The following is a 14,696-nucleotide window of genomic DNA, read 5'->3' on the forward strand; positions in this document are numbered from 1 at the left end:
GTTCCCTTCCTGGCCCTTCTCTCGATTATAATTGACTCCTCGGTGCCGACATCCTGAGTACCTGTGGCTCTGAAACAGGGTAAACCCCTCAGGTCCCATTTCTGTCCTGTTTTCTGTGCAGTTCCCAGGACCCAGCCCAGGGCCTGACACGTCACAGATGCCCCATAAATACATGCATGAAGGAAATTACACAATGAAAGCATTTCCCCACCTCAGGTGATACCTAGTCAGAGCCCCTTCCCTGTAGACACAGGGCCATGGCATCAGCATGGGAGGAGGCCACCAAGTGCTCAAGGCCATCCCTTTACGGCTGTGGGGCCTCTACCCCTCTAGATTCAGGAGGGAGGACAGGGGCCTCCAACAGTTAGAGGCTGGACACCTGGAAATTCAGAACACTGACGCCCTTTGCCATCTCCATCTTGTGAATGACTCTCTCCCCAGAGGGCCTGGGACGAAAGCCTGTGTCCTTCCTTTTCTCTCAGAGATCTGACCTGGCACAAATTCTGGATCATACCCCAGGCGGAGTTACCACTGGGGGAGGTCAGAGCCCTGCGCTGACTTCAAAAGATGCCCTGTGGCGACTCTTCATCCTGAGGGCTGGTGAGCTGTGGAGACCCCTGCTGTGTCTCCCTGAAGATTTCTCAGCAGCCCACAGAGGCCTGGGGAACCAGGGGACGTTTCCAGGCAGATGGCACAGGCAAACCCAGGATCCGCCTTTGTTTCCAGGGACTGAGGGTCTCCTCCCCTATCCAGAGGCAGCCCTGGGATCCCTCAGCTGTCTCTGGGTTGGAGCCGCTCCAGCTCCTGGTTCCTGTGGGGACGCCTAGAGCAGAGGACAGACAGGGACACAGATGACTTGGAGGCAGTCCCCCCACTCCCTGGGCTGTGATGTGGAGACAGGGGATTGTCTTGTCCAGCCCCTCAGACTCTTGCCTTTTCCCCCAATTCTCCAGAGACTTATTAGGTCATTCCTTGAATTCTCGAGGACAGAGAACTTGCCCTGTGGAGCACATCCCTGGGTGTACAATTCTGACACAGGATCAGGAATCTTCTGGACAGTGCCCTATCCTCTCCCCCAGCTCACCCCGCCCTGGGATGGACCCAGGCAGTCTAGTACCCATAGGGACCAGGACCCGGGGTGACCTGTCCCTCACTTCTGTCCAGGGCTCAGGGCCACCCACATCCTTAGGAGCCTGGTCAGCATTCGGGGTGCAGCCCCCAGCAGGGCCTCCAGGGGTGACATAGGGACATGCAGACAGTACCCAGGAACCCAAACCCTGAGGCTGGCTTTGACTAAGGAGGCGGAGGAGGAGCCTGGTTTCCATCCCTTTCTCCAACAGACCTCCTGGTCCCTCCCACATGCCTGTTCTGTCCTGCTTATTCATCTATGACCTAGGAGCACCCCAATCTGTCAGAAGTCCCTGTGCAGCCCCTACTCTTTGCCTGGTACCAGCCATGGAGGCAGCAGGGTGACTACAAGAGGCTTCCCCAAGCAGAGGACACAGGCTGCCCAGGACACTCAGGAGCACATGGGCAGTCTCTGGGCCACAGTTCAGCCAACAGACACTGAGAGGGAGGGTCTCCTCAGAACCTTCCCTTGAGAACCAGGAAACCCCAACCACCTGACCTCCCACCACCATCTTTTCTTCCCAGGACATGCAGGAAGTCCACTTCACACCTGGGAACTGATCTCCTGAGACACCTGGGTTCTGGGTCTGTATTCTTAGAACCAGATGCCAGGCTGCTGACACCCAGGGATGGACACTGGATCCTCACCAGTCATCACCCAGCCTGCCCCTGTCTCACCCCCAGAGTCCTCTCTGTGACCTTGCTGCCAGGAGGAAGTCCATCCTCCCCAGAGCAGGTGAGATCACTGGGGAGACCCCTGCCGGCTGGGCTTCTCTGTTACCAAGGCAAACGATCCCCTGGACCTGGGGACCCTGGGCTGTGTGTGTGGTGCCCACAGACTCAAGGCCAGGACACAGCACAGGCCACTGACGGAAGGGACAAGGGTCACCCTCTCAGGGAACCGGGTCCCCCTCAGCTCGGCTCTTCAAAGCCTGCTCCCCGGACCAGGAGCATCCTCGTCCCCTGGGAGCTGGTTAGATGCAGGCTCCGGGGTCCACACCACACCTGCGGAGTCAGATCTGCTTTTCCACAGGATCTGCGGACCCTCCCTCCGTGGGCGCAGAGCAGAGGCGGCCCCGGCGCCACGTCCCGGGGTCTCAGCCTGGCTGCGCCTCTGCTAAAGCCGCCTGTGCAGGGGTCACCTGGGCCTCCGCAGGCTTGATGACGTTCCCAGGTGATCCCCAGGCCCGGTGGGGGTGACGTCCCGGGACAGGCGCTCTGGAGGCGGCCCCGGGCTCCCGCTCTGCAGGGGGAAGCCCCAGGGCCAAGAGGGAGGGCTGTGGGGGCGCGGACCCTGCACCTCGCCCCCGAGCTGCGGGGCGCGCCCCGGACCCGACGCCCCGGGCTCGTGCTCGTGCCGAGCAGGCCGGGTGCGCGCGCTCGCAGCTGCGGGGACCCCACGGGGACAGAGGATGGGAACCCGGGACCTGCCGTCGGGGGGGGGGGGGGCGGCGAGCCCCCGCCCGGCCCACGTGACCCGGCCCCGCCCCCAGAGGCGGCCCCGCGCGGAGGGGGAAGGACGCGGAGCTGCCGGGCGGGACCGCGGGGCCCGAGCCTCTGCGCGGCGGCAGCTGCTCTCCCCCGGGCCGGACGGAGCGGGCAGCGGGCACCATGGAGCCCCCCTCGGCCTCTCCCCGAGCAGGGCGCGGCCCCTGGCGGGAGCTCCTGCTGGCAGGTGAGGGGCCGATCCCCTGGGAGGGGCGGGAGGTCGGGGGAGCGGCGGCCTGGGGCCTGGGGGGGGGGACGGGGCTCCGCAGGGGACGGGGCGGCGGGCGGGGCGGGGGAGCCGGCTCAGCGGCGGGACGGCCTCGGGATCTGCAGGTGGGACTGAGGGGCTGTGTCCCAAGGGCCTCCTCACCGGGACTCAGTTTTGCAACCTGACGGAAACCACACCCAGGGACCCCAAACCCTGCCCTTGCCACCACCCTGGGATCCTGACCGATAAGCGCCAGGCTCGGAGGGCCCCGGGGACGCTCAGCCCTGGGTATTTGCAGCCGGGCCACCCCGGGGTACAGCACAGAGCAGACCAGTCCCTGCCCTCCCTGAGCTCACTTCTCTGGGAGGAAGACACACCCGCAGAGACATCTGGAATGTCCTGTCGGGTACTGACACACCTGAAGGAAACAGAGCAGGGGAAGGTCAGATCATGAGGACAGAGGGTCCTCAGAGGAGGTGCTCAGGGCAGGTCTCTCCCAGGGACCGGCTGAGTGTGAGCAGGTATCTGAGGGCAGTGAGGGACTGAGCCACACACATCTGAGGAAGAGCATTCCAAAGAGAGAAATAAGCCCAGGGGCACATAAGTAACGTGGATATTCTGCTGACTTTATCAGGAGACACACACAGACACCCAGGTACGTGTAAATGCTCACACACCCAGAGCCTGGGGGATTGGAATCTGCTCCATATCCAGGGCCCCAACTCTCCATCCCAACACATAGGTCCAAACACTGATCCGACCCCTCTCTTCCCTCCTAGTCTCACTCTTAGCCTTCTGGAACCCGCCCACCACTGCCCAAGTCACTGTGGCGTCCGTGCCTCCCAATGCTGCTGAAGGGAAGGACGCTCTTCTGCGGGTCCTCAATCTGCCTGGGGATACAGCAAGCCTTACCTGGTTCAGAGGGGAAATTGTATCGCCTGCCCATCAAATTCTATTATATGTAGTAGACACACGAGTAATTACCCCGGGGCCTGCATACAGTGGCAGAGAGATAATATACCCCAATGGATCCCTGCTGTTCCAGAACATCACCCTGAATGACACAGGATCCTACATCCTACAGATCATAAAGAAAAACTTTCAAATTGAACAAGTACCTGGACAGCTCCGAGTATTCCGTGAGTAATTCCTCTCTCACCTCTGGTGTCGGGTGGGGGGAATTCTACTTCACACACACAGGATTCACAGGCCTGCACTGGGCCTCCATCCCTCTCTGCATTATGTCCCTGTAGTGGTTCAAGCATTTAGGTGGGGACCCACACACACTGGAGACACATTTCCTGAGATACGAATTCCTTTCCTGGAATCCAGACTCTGTGATCATCTGACAAAGACCCTGCAGGACTCATTCAAGGCCAGGCCTGAGGGATCCTCCCCAGACCTCAGTTCAGAAAGCCCTTGCCCAGACGACTGTCTTGGGGCCCCTGATTCTGGTGACTCTGGGAGTCTGTGCCAGGATGGGGTTAGGGCTCCTGTACAGAGCACAGAACTGGGAACAAGGGTTTGCTAGAGCTGGTCACCAGCCAAGTGCTCAGTCTCAAGAGCCACTTTGGGGGAGGGACAGAGCCTGGGCCTTCACCTGAGGCTCAGCATGGACAGCACAGACAACAGGTCCCCAGTCCATTGGCCAACTGCTGTGGGGAACTTGGGGGATACTGGAGGAAGAGCAGCACCCCCAGGAAGGAGCAGAGCAATGACATGCTCCTGGCAGCTCCTCCTCCACCCAGAATCAGGCCCCAGGGGCCCATTCTTATGGAGGTGAGCAGGAACAGAGGCCATTTGACTGACCAGCTATATACCAAAATTAGGTGAGGATTTTCAGGACAGGCCTGGCAAGTAGACATCATCTACCATTATTCCTATTGTTTTAAGGGGAATCCAAGGCACAAGGAGATACAGTCACTGGATCAGGGTCACACAGAATGATGAGCAGCACATCAGTCACCCTGGTTTTCTCTGCAGAAGAGAAAGAGGACAGGGCTGTCCTCTTCTCCGTCAGTGAGAGGGATGCTGGTCTGGGCAGTGAGAGCAAGTAGAGGCTCACTTCATTTGCTCCAGGTTTACTCTAGACCAGAATGACCTGCCTTAGCAATCAGAGGGAGAATGCTCCTGCCACCCCTCAGGTGTCTCATCCTTGCCTCCCTGGGCTGGACTTGAAATCGGATTATTTCCTGATGTGTTGCTGTGGCTCTCATTGTGGTGTAAGGGATGGGGCTTGCCTTCCCCTCCTGAGTCTGCACTTGAAACCAGCACAGGATCACATGTAACAAACTCAGTTGCTTTTGTATAGGAGGATGGAGTGAATGATGCGGGAGTTTCTCTCCCTGGAGGACAGGAAGCCCGTGGGGCGAGACCTCCTAGGATCCTGCACCCAGGACCCCTCTCTGAAGAGATGATGAATCATTCTTCGCTCACCACCCCCTGCTTCCTGCTCATCCTCTGGTTCTTTGCTTGGCGGTTGGACTTGGTCTGCCATGTATGGGGTCAATGTCTCATGTCATTCGTTATGAAATACTTGGGAAGAGCTGCCCCCTCCAGGCCCTGGTGCCTCAGAACTGAACTGATCTCTTGGCTTGTTCCTGGTGTCCCCGGGTGTCATTTCTGCACAAACTCCATCCCCCAGTCAGGCTGTCAGGACAGTGAAGAGTCAGCAGAGTTTCGGGGCCCACTGTGACTCTCCTGTGTTTTCCATGACCAAATGATGTTTGGTTTTTGATATTTGAGAGAGCCTGTGCTTTCAAGTCCACAGAGCAGGGGCTTTACTTTCTTTGAGAGCTCAGATCTTCATGCATTTGTCTTGAATTCTTTTATGGACTCAGGTTGGCTTAGAGGGGAGAGAAGCCAACTCTGATTCAAGATGCCTGTGGAAAGGGACATCTGACACCAGTCAGTTAAATGTCTACCTTTGGATCAGTTCAGGCTGCCTGGTCCTGGGATCAAGGCCCGGATTGTGTTCCCAGCTCAGTGGGAGTCTGCTTCTCCCTCTCCTTCTGTCTGCCTCTCTCTCTCTCTCTCTCTCCTAATAAATAAAAAATCTAAAAAAAGAAAAGAAAAGAAAAGATGCCTGTGGAGGAATCATATCTACCAGATAGGGTAGTGTTCTATCTATTGTCTGCACAGCAGAGTTACAAAACCCCAACATCCCAAGCAACTCAAACCCCATGGAGAATGCAGATTCTGTAGAATCTTGAGACTCAGAGCACAAGCACCTATGGTCAGTAAACGGTAAAAAGCCCCCCGGACAGTCACAGGCTGGAGCTGTCCCTGGACAACAGGACTCTCACTGTTCATGGTGTCACAAGGAATGACCCAGGATCCTATGGGTGTGGAACCCAACTCACTGGAACACAGTGAGTGCCAATTGTTGTGACCCATTCAGAACCCTGAATGTTCTCTATGAGTATCTCTCATTCCCACCTGGTCCGGGCTGTCAGCCCAAGTCCACACAGCCAGACACCAGGCCGCATCCATCCTTCTGGGGTCCACATCCATGACCCTCATCTGGACACCCAGCCTGTCCATGGCTTCTTGTCCCCAGAAAACCTGGGCAGGCCCATCCTAACTAAGACTAGGAAGGGAAGGGCTGCTCCTCCCTGAAGGGTTAACAGCCTGAGAGGAGAAACAGCTTCATGTCTCAGAACGAGGCTCAGTGAACACAGGGGGCTTCTGGTTGGGACGTTTGAAAACAAGGTTGGAATCAGCTCAGAGGGTCGCTGTGGCCCTTATGCAAACTGGGAGCTTCCCCTTCCCTCTTACTACAACATATGTGGCTTTATTCTGTTTGCTCCAGATGGCCCGGACACACCCACTATTTCCCCCTCAGACTCCTATAACCATCTAGGGGCAAACCTCAGTCTCTCCTGCCACACAGCCTCTAACCCACCTGCACAGTATTCTTGGCTTATCAATGGGAGGCCCCAGCCATCCACACAGGAGCTCTTTATCCCCAACATCACTGCCAACGATAGCAGATTCTATACCTGCCTCGTCTATAACTCTGGCACCTCAATAAGACCACAATAAGGCCTCAATAAGACCACAGTCAAGACTATCACAGTCTCTGGTGAGTGCATCCCTGGAGCATCTGCACTGAGCACTGTGGTGAAGGTCTGTCTGCCTTTCAGAAAAGAACCTGGAAAGGTTATTTCCCCTTTGCTCGACACGATCAAGTCCCAGATCTCTCCCTCAACTCTCCTACTACATGTCTGCAGGTGCTTCTTCCCCTTGCTCTCAGATTTTTCATTGCAGACTTTGAGTTCAGCCTGGAATGTGGGAAGAGGGGTTCTCAGCTCCAGAAAGCCCATCGCATAAAAGTAGGCTTTGCAAATGGGGAAGAAAGAAGAGTCGTCAGGGTCAAGTTGCTTTTTGTTGTTAAATTGCAGAAGTGCTTTATATATTCTGGATATTAACCTCTTACCAGATATGAGTTGCAAATGCTTCCTTCCAATCTGTGAGTTGCCATCACTTTTTTTTAGTGAACTTTAGTTGACACACAATGTGTCATTAGTTTCAGGTGTACAGCATAGTACTACATAGTACAACGTAGATTGAACAACTCTATATGTTATGCTATTTCCACCCAATGTAATTCGCATCTGTCACCATGCAGCCCCAATAAAATACATTGACTGTATTTCCTGTGCTGTACATTTCATCCCTATATCCTGTTTATTCCATAAACTAGAGCTACATCACTGCTAATTGTGTTTGGATGCACAGAAGATGGAATCCCATTCATCTATTTGTTGTTGTTGTTGTTGTATTTGCTTTGGTGTCATATCTAAGAAATCATTGGGAAATTCAGTTTCAGTAAGTTTTTACTTTACATTTTCTTCTATGATTTTTATAGTTTGAATTCTAGTGTTTAAATGTTTGATCATTTTAAGTTATTAATTTCTGTACAGGATGTAAGGTCAGGTCCAACTTAATTCATTTGCATGCATATCCAGTGATCCCAGCAACATTTCTTGAATAGAAACATTTCTATTCAAGAACATTTCTCCTTTGAATGGTCATGACAGCCTTATTGAAAATCATTGGACTACATATGTCCAGGTTTGTGTCTGGGGTGCCTATTCTATTCTACTGATCCCTATGTTTGTCTTTATACTACATCAATATAATGATATTGGCTACTGTGATTCTGCAGTCAGGAAGTAGGAGCCCTCCAAATTTGTTCTTTTTCAAAACAATTTTGGGGAAAAAAACCCCCAAAACAAAACAAAACAAAACCATTTTGGTATTTGACGTCCCTGAGATTCCATGTGAATTTTTGGATTTCCTATTTCTGCAAAATATTTCCTTAACAATTTGATAGGGAGGCACCTGGCTGACTCAAATGGTGGAGTATGAGACTCTTGATCTAGGGGTTGTAGGTTTGACCCTCATGTTGGGTGGAGAGATTACTTAAAAAGAAGTCTTAAAAAAAGATTTTGATAGTAATTACATGGGCTCTATGGACCTCTTTAGTTAACATTGCCATCTTAACAGTAGGAAGCCTTATCATCCATGAACATGGGATATCTTTCCATATATTGGCGTCCTCTGTAATTTCTTTCAGCAATGATTTATAGAATTCCATAGACAATATTGACTCATAAATTAATTCCTAAGTATTTTTTCTTTTTTCCTAAGTATTTTATTTTTACTGTTCTTACAAATAGAATTGTTTTCCTAATTCCTTTCTTGGGTACATCACTGTTAGTGTTAGCCACGCAGTCCTTTTTGTATGTTTATTTTGTATCCTGCAATTTTTTTGCAATTGCTTATTAGCTCAATAGTTTTTTGCATGTCATCTTTAAGGGTTTGTACATATAATTTCATGTCATCTGCAGACAGACATAATTGTGCTTATTCCTTTCCAATTTGATTCCAATCCAATTAATTCTGTTTTTTTTTCCTCCTAAGTATTTAGGCCTGGACTTCTGTACTGTATTTAATACTGGTGGTGTCAATGGCATGTTTATCCTCTATCTGATCTTAGAATGCTTTCAATGTTTCATCATGGAGTACGAGGCTTGCTAAGAGCATTTCATATAAGGCCTTCATTATGTTGTAGTAGTTTCCTTCTATTCACAAGGGTGCAAGTATTCTGTATACAGTAACCACTTCTCTACAGAAGGGATGAGAGTCAATCCACAGATCTGGAAGTGAAAGTCTTCTTCAGAGTGAGAAATCATGTAGATTGAAAATCCTTTGAATCCTAAGGTTATGCTGAATGGGCAGGCCACTCTCACTCCCTAGTAAATTATAACAGTATGAATGCCTTCCCTATTTTACACAAAGCTGCCTTGGACACAGAGAGGGAAGGGCTGTGAGTCTTCCTCCCCCAACACATATGGAAAGTTATATAAGGAAAGAGACCTGATCTTTTAAAGTCACAAAAGTTCAAGAAATTTACAGTTTTCCATGGGAAAAAATTCCCCCTGGTGATATGGTTGACCATGTGGGGGAAGAGATTGCTGATGCTGATGTTCGAGAGATGTCCAGGCAGAGCAGACACATGACTGAGGGACAGAAGGAAATGTAAGGGTCAGAGGGGGAGGTACAGCCCTAGTACAGACCATCACCTGACCAAAGACACTCATCTTCTGCAATCAGCAGGGCAATATTCTGGGACACCTTTACAGAGTTTTCTGGGACTCTTAGAGTGGCTGTGATCTCAAAGGAAGGAGCATGGCCTCAGGCCCACTCTCACTGCATCTCCTGTATTTCTCCAAAGAGCCACAGGCCCAGGACTCTTGCCAGGGCAGCACAACACAGTCACAGAAGATAAGGACTCTGTGTCCCTGACTTGCTCTGCAAGTAATGCTGGGGTCTCTATCCAGTGGTTCTTGATTGGCCAGAATCTAAAGCTCATGGAGAGAAGGAAGCTGTCCCAGGGCAACCCCACAATGACCATATTCCCTGTCAGGAGGGAGGATTCTGGGAATTACCAGTATGAGGTCTTCAAGGTGGTCAGTTGCAGCAAAAGTGACCCCATCAAGCTAGATGTGATCTGTGAGTGACCCTCGTTCACCATACCTTCCTCCATGTATATTTTTCTGGTAGGGGGTGTGAAATGGATGCAGCCTCAGAGAAGATGGGAGACTCCTCCAGAGCCTCTAGGGAAATGTCCTTAAGATCTCCAGAATTAAATTACTCTTGTTAGCATCTTGGTTCTGATATATATAAGCTGTGGACCTCAGGCAAAATGCTCAATCTCCTGAACCTCCATTTTCTCATCTATAAAACTGGAAAGAACAGCTGGACCTTAGGGCTGTCATGAGAGTTGTTTATATGGGTTCATGAGATGAAATCTTGAGGTAGCATCATACACAGATTTAGGACTCAATGAAATTAGCAGGTATTTTTCCTTTATTAAGTTTTTGTTACTAGCTGTAATATCATGTGGACTTGAGATTAAGTGTAGTGTTATCAAGTTCCAGCTCTGTCACCTTCATTAATTTAGTTAAGCCCTTTACACAGTGCAGATGCTCATTTTGCACTGTGGGGATGATACCCAGGCCCTCACGGGAGGAGAAGCAGTAGATGAGATAATACTTCTCTTGTGCCTTTCACAGAGCTGACCTCAAAAGCAGTCAGCTAATGGTATTCTCTTTAATTAGTGTTGAGTGGACAGGTAAGGGCCTCCTTATAAGGCCATCAATGATGATGAAATGGATGATGCAGAGAAAGAGGCATAATGTGAAAGGAAATTGAACTCGATGCCAAGGCTGGCCCTGGAGGTGGAAAGATAACTTGAAGATTATAGCATGTCCACGGTTTCACTGTGTGGAACTGAAATAATGCAGTGGCCAAGGGGGTCAGGACACACAGCACCCAGACTTTGGTGGCCTTGCCTTCCTCCCTAAGCAGGTCCTTCCCACACTGTCCCTCCTGGTTTCCCCAGTTTTGACTTTGGATTCCTTCTCCTCCCTTTTTCTTCTTATTTCAGATGAAAGAAGCACCATAGGCCTCCCTGTGGGGTCCATCATTGGCATTGCACTCGTGGTCCTGATTGGAGTAGCGCTTGTGGCCACACTGGGGTATCTCCTGATCTGCACAAGGACTGGAAGGTACAATGGCACAGGCTGATTCTGTCCCACAGCTGACCTCTGGGCGGGAGGGAGAACCCTTCCTGACCTAGAATTCTGGGCTGGCTCTTCCAGGCCTCCCATCTGCCCCCTGGGTTTTCCCTCTCATTCCTTCAGGCTCCTTCTTCATCAGCTGCAGACCTGGGTGCTTCCTTCACACCCCTCTCTGTTATAAATTAGAGACAATTAGAGAAAAGCTCCACAGGGTTGTTCTGGATCACTTGGCAAATCTACAGCAGTACAGACAAGAGTAAGTGCTTAGTAAACAGCAACTCTCATGGTTTATATAAGTCCACAGGCCTTTTAGGGAGATTTGTGGCCTCAGGATATGAGGGTGGTCCTGGACAATTGCACCCAAGGGAGACTGGAAGAGCCTTCCAGGCCAGGTAGGGTCATCCCCCAAAATGGCAGGTGCAGGAACCATAGGTTCTGTTGTGTGAGACAAGAGAACCTGGGCTCACACAGGGAGAGGTCCTGGGATGTCCTTTATGCCTCTTTCAGGCTGATGGACGGAGAATACAGGCTGTTGTCACACTACAGCATCTCCTGGCCTGAGGGGGTGAAGGTCTGGCCACAGGAGGGGCCTCAGATTCAGGGATCCAGCATCCTCAGGTCTCCCCACATGTCCTGTATTTGCAGCTGCAGACTTGCAGCTCCATTCAGTCACATCCTTTGTTTGATTCCTCTCCTGGGTCCTCCGTCCCATTTCAGGACACTTTCTCCTAGATCCCATTGCCTGCGGGTCTTCCGCTCTGGGCCCAGGACAGACATGCTCTAAAGTCCTTTCCTTATCCCCTCTCCTGGGCCCTTACTCTCCTAAACAGCAGCAGTGGAGAGAGAGTTCTCTAAATCCTGCCTGAAATGAGGATTCTCTTTGTCTCCTATTCCAACACCAATGATATGACCTCACCCTGCATCCCACCTCAGTAAGGATGTTCTCTCCTAGGGCCAGTGGCTGGTGTGATCTCAGAGAGTTCTGGTGCCCAGCATCCACCCCTTGTGAGTATCTCTTCATCCTGGGTGGGACTGGGAGTCATAAAATCCTGCTGCATTGTGTGAATCCTGCCAGTCACCCACCCTTGGACCCTCTGATCCTTTTTCTAGGGCTTCTGCACAGAGGTCCTCACTGGTCATACTCCCTGACCTGTGGAAATAGATCATAGGTCACCTGGCCCTCATTGGTCCCTAAAATGGCCAGTGGGTCTCTACCTGGGGGGGGGGGTGTCCTCCTTCTTCCCTGGTTCTCTGAGAGCTAAAGATGTGTCCCTGACTGGGAGGGTGGGCCTAAGCCTCCTCACAGCCCTGGATGCTAACTCCTGTCTCTGCTCACAGGCCATGCTCCAGCCAGCAGCTCCATATCCCCGGTAAGCCCACCTATCCCCCACTCTTTCCACTGGGGATCAGGCTGTACAAGCTCAAGGCGGGGCCATCAATCAAATTCCACAGCACAGCGTGGACCCTGCTTCCACCAGAGTAGCCAGGACAAGGCAAACCCTTTTCTGCCAGGAGTGGACCCATTTCAGGGACAGAACCACACCCCACCATGTTCTGAGTTTCCCCTGCTCCCCTGAGTTGGCCAAAAGTGAACCCTGGAGTCCAGCCAGGGGCAGGGTGGGCATTGGGATCATCAGCCAATGGTCCTGGGGTAACAGAAATGGGGCAGGAAGTGCAGTGGGGAGTGGTCTGGGACAGGGGTTTGGTTATCAGGCTTGGAGAAGGCTGCTCTAAAGGCAGAACTGGTCATTTCTGTAGAGATGACACTACCACTCTATCTACTAACACCCATTCTCTCCTGTTTAGGACTCCCTGCCCAACCACACAGCAGAAGTTCCTATCTACCAGGTGAGTGTGGGCAATGGTCGTTTGGGTCCCCATAGCTTTATGGGCCAGAGGATCTGCCCCCAGCCTACCACATGCTGTGCTCTCAGCTTCAGGAAACAGCAGAACAAAGGGAAGCAAGAGGTAGTAGGAGGTATAAGGGACCTGGAAAAGAAACCAGCCACAGAGCCCAGCTCTCAGAGTTGCTGCCCAGGTGGGCCTAGATTCTGAAAGTCACCCAGATATGTTCTCAGAAGTTTACAGGGGTTCAGAGGCCTCTTCCTGTTTACAGGAATTACAACATCCTGACACAGACATTTACTGCCAGATTAACCACAAAGCAGAAGTGGCTACTTAGTTTCACCCTGGAACCCTCCTTCCCCGGGGCTCGCCTGTGACCCCAGGCCATAGGTGGGGTCAGGAGCCACTGCCTGAGCCACAGAGCCAGTGCTAAGCCTTGAAGATATTCAGGGATATGGATCAAGGGTCAAGTTCATCCTCCTCCTTCACTAACTACAAACTGGTGGTGAGTAGCCTGAACTTGGTCATCTGACTGTGGAGTCACTTTCTGCAGTGATGTCCATAGCACCCTCACTGCCCTGAGTGTTAGAGACAGAGGCCAGTCCACACTCTCTGCAGCCTTTTTCACCTCCTTCTTGTCACTAATGCTTCTCTGAAGAATGGAAGAAAGCAGACACACCTAGATCAAGGCTCCCAAGCCCTGGGAAGGCCTGAGGGTCCTCAGCACCACGGACAGCATCTCAGCCCTGCTCCTCCCAGGACTTGAGCAGAGAGGAGGTAGTGAGAGACTGCTGGAGAGGCTGCCCATTTCTGTTCTACAGAAGAAAATGCAATTGAGGCAGAATGTGATCACAGGGGCAACCCAATTCTGCTCTCATCTCTCAATCCTAAATCTTTTGCACATATGTGGATGTCACGAGTTGGCTCCCTGCGTGGCTGATGGCTACATCCAGAGGGTGTCCTGGGGGAGGCTGGGAGTCTGCTCCAGCCTCTTGAGGAACCTCCTGGCCCCTGAGGGTCAGGCCATTCCCTTGCCTACTGAAGGCAGGAATGTTTCATAATTAACTTCTGACCCTTGATGCCTGACCTTGGAAACACACCCATCACCCATCACCTTGCCCCCCTGAGCACAGTATCCTGTTTCCTGAGCCCCAGCTGAGCCTCCCAGGTAGCAGGGCTGAGCAGAACCCTGGGCTCTTTTCACAGCTCCTCCTGACTGAGCCCTGTGCCTGGTGTTAGAGTCCTTTGCCCTCTGCCTGCTCTTCCAGGCAGAGCAAACATTCCACTCAAGAGCAAGTGGAGCAAGGGCACTTCTTCAAGGGCAAGAAGATCTCCCAGGATAGAAACCAACATCTGAGGGTTCCTGCACATGCCTGTGGCCCCTCAGAGGGAGAGAAGAGACGAGGGCCCTCACAGGCTCCCCCATCTTCCTCTTTCGCATCCACATCCCACCCACAGAACCAACCCTGATGCTACAGACCCAGCCCTGCCTTTCTATGGGGGCTCAGGTCCATTCTGTCCACTGACAGTGTCCAACATCAGGGTCACCTGGATCCTCTTCTCTTTATGATTCCTTTCTTTCTTATCTTTTTTGTTTCTTTTTTGCTTTCAATTGGGTTCTCTTTGCTTTTATTTTCCTAGTTCTTGTGGTAGGACATGAGATTTTTGATTTGAGATATTTCCTCCATTGTAATGTAAGCATTTCAGGGTATAAATTCTCCTCAACACACAGCATAAGTTGCATCCCATAATGGTGGAGATTTTTTTCAGTGTATCTAATTTAATTATGTGTATTTTAAAAACTTTCTTTGAGCGTTCTCTTTTGATCTATAGTTTATTTACATGTATGTAGCTTACTTTCAAAATGTTTTGGAGATTTTTCTGTTGTCTTTCTTTTATTGATTTCTAGTTTGATTACTGTTTTCAGAGAACATACT

General features: G+C 51.4%; 2 protein-coding genes across 3 annotated transcripts in view; both read left to right on the forward strand.

The window, feature by feature from the left end:
• Positions 1-2,517: 2,517 nt before the first annotated feature.
• LOC121485203 (carcinoembryonic antigen-related cell adhesion molecule 4-like) lies at positions 2,518-13,160 on the forward strand. Of its 2 annotated transcripts, XM_041745299.1 has the most exons (7): positions 2,523-2,803; positions 3,604-3,963; positions 10,782-10,902; positions 11,867-11,919; positions 12,253-12,284; positions 12,721-12,762; positions 13,031-13,160. In XM_041745299.1, exons 1-7 carry the CDS (start codon positions 2,740-2,742, stop codon positions 13,094-13,096), a joined length of 738 nt encoding a protein of 245 aa, XP_041601233.1. In that variant the 5' UTR covers positions 2,523-2,739; the 3' UTR covers positions 13,097-13,160. The 2 variants fall into 2 exon arrangements, with proteins under 2 accessions (XP_041601232.1, XP_041601233.1); XM_041745298.1 differs by having other exon boundaries at positions 2,518-2,803; positions 12,721-13,109.
• LOC121485202 (carcinoembryonic antigen-related cell adhesion molecule 3-like) overlaps positions 13,155-14,696 on the forward strand; it is a 32,592-nt gene continuing 31,050 nt past the window's right edge. Inside the window, exon 1 of the mRNA XM_041745296.1 lies at positions 13,155-13,264. The gene's annotated coding sequence lies outside the window, so the exon portion shown is untranslated. The remainder of the gene's footprint in view (positions 13,265-14,696) is intronic.

Source organism: Vulpes lagopus, chromosome 2 (genome assembly GCF_018345385.1).
Source record: "Vulpes lagopus strain Blue_001 chromosome 2, ASM1834538v1, whole genome shotgun sequence".
Taxonomy (NCBI): Eukaryota; Metazoa; Chordata; class Mammalia; order Carnivora; family Canidae; genus Vulpes; species Vulpes lagopus.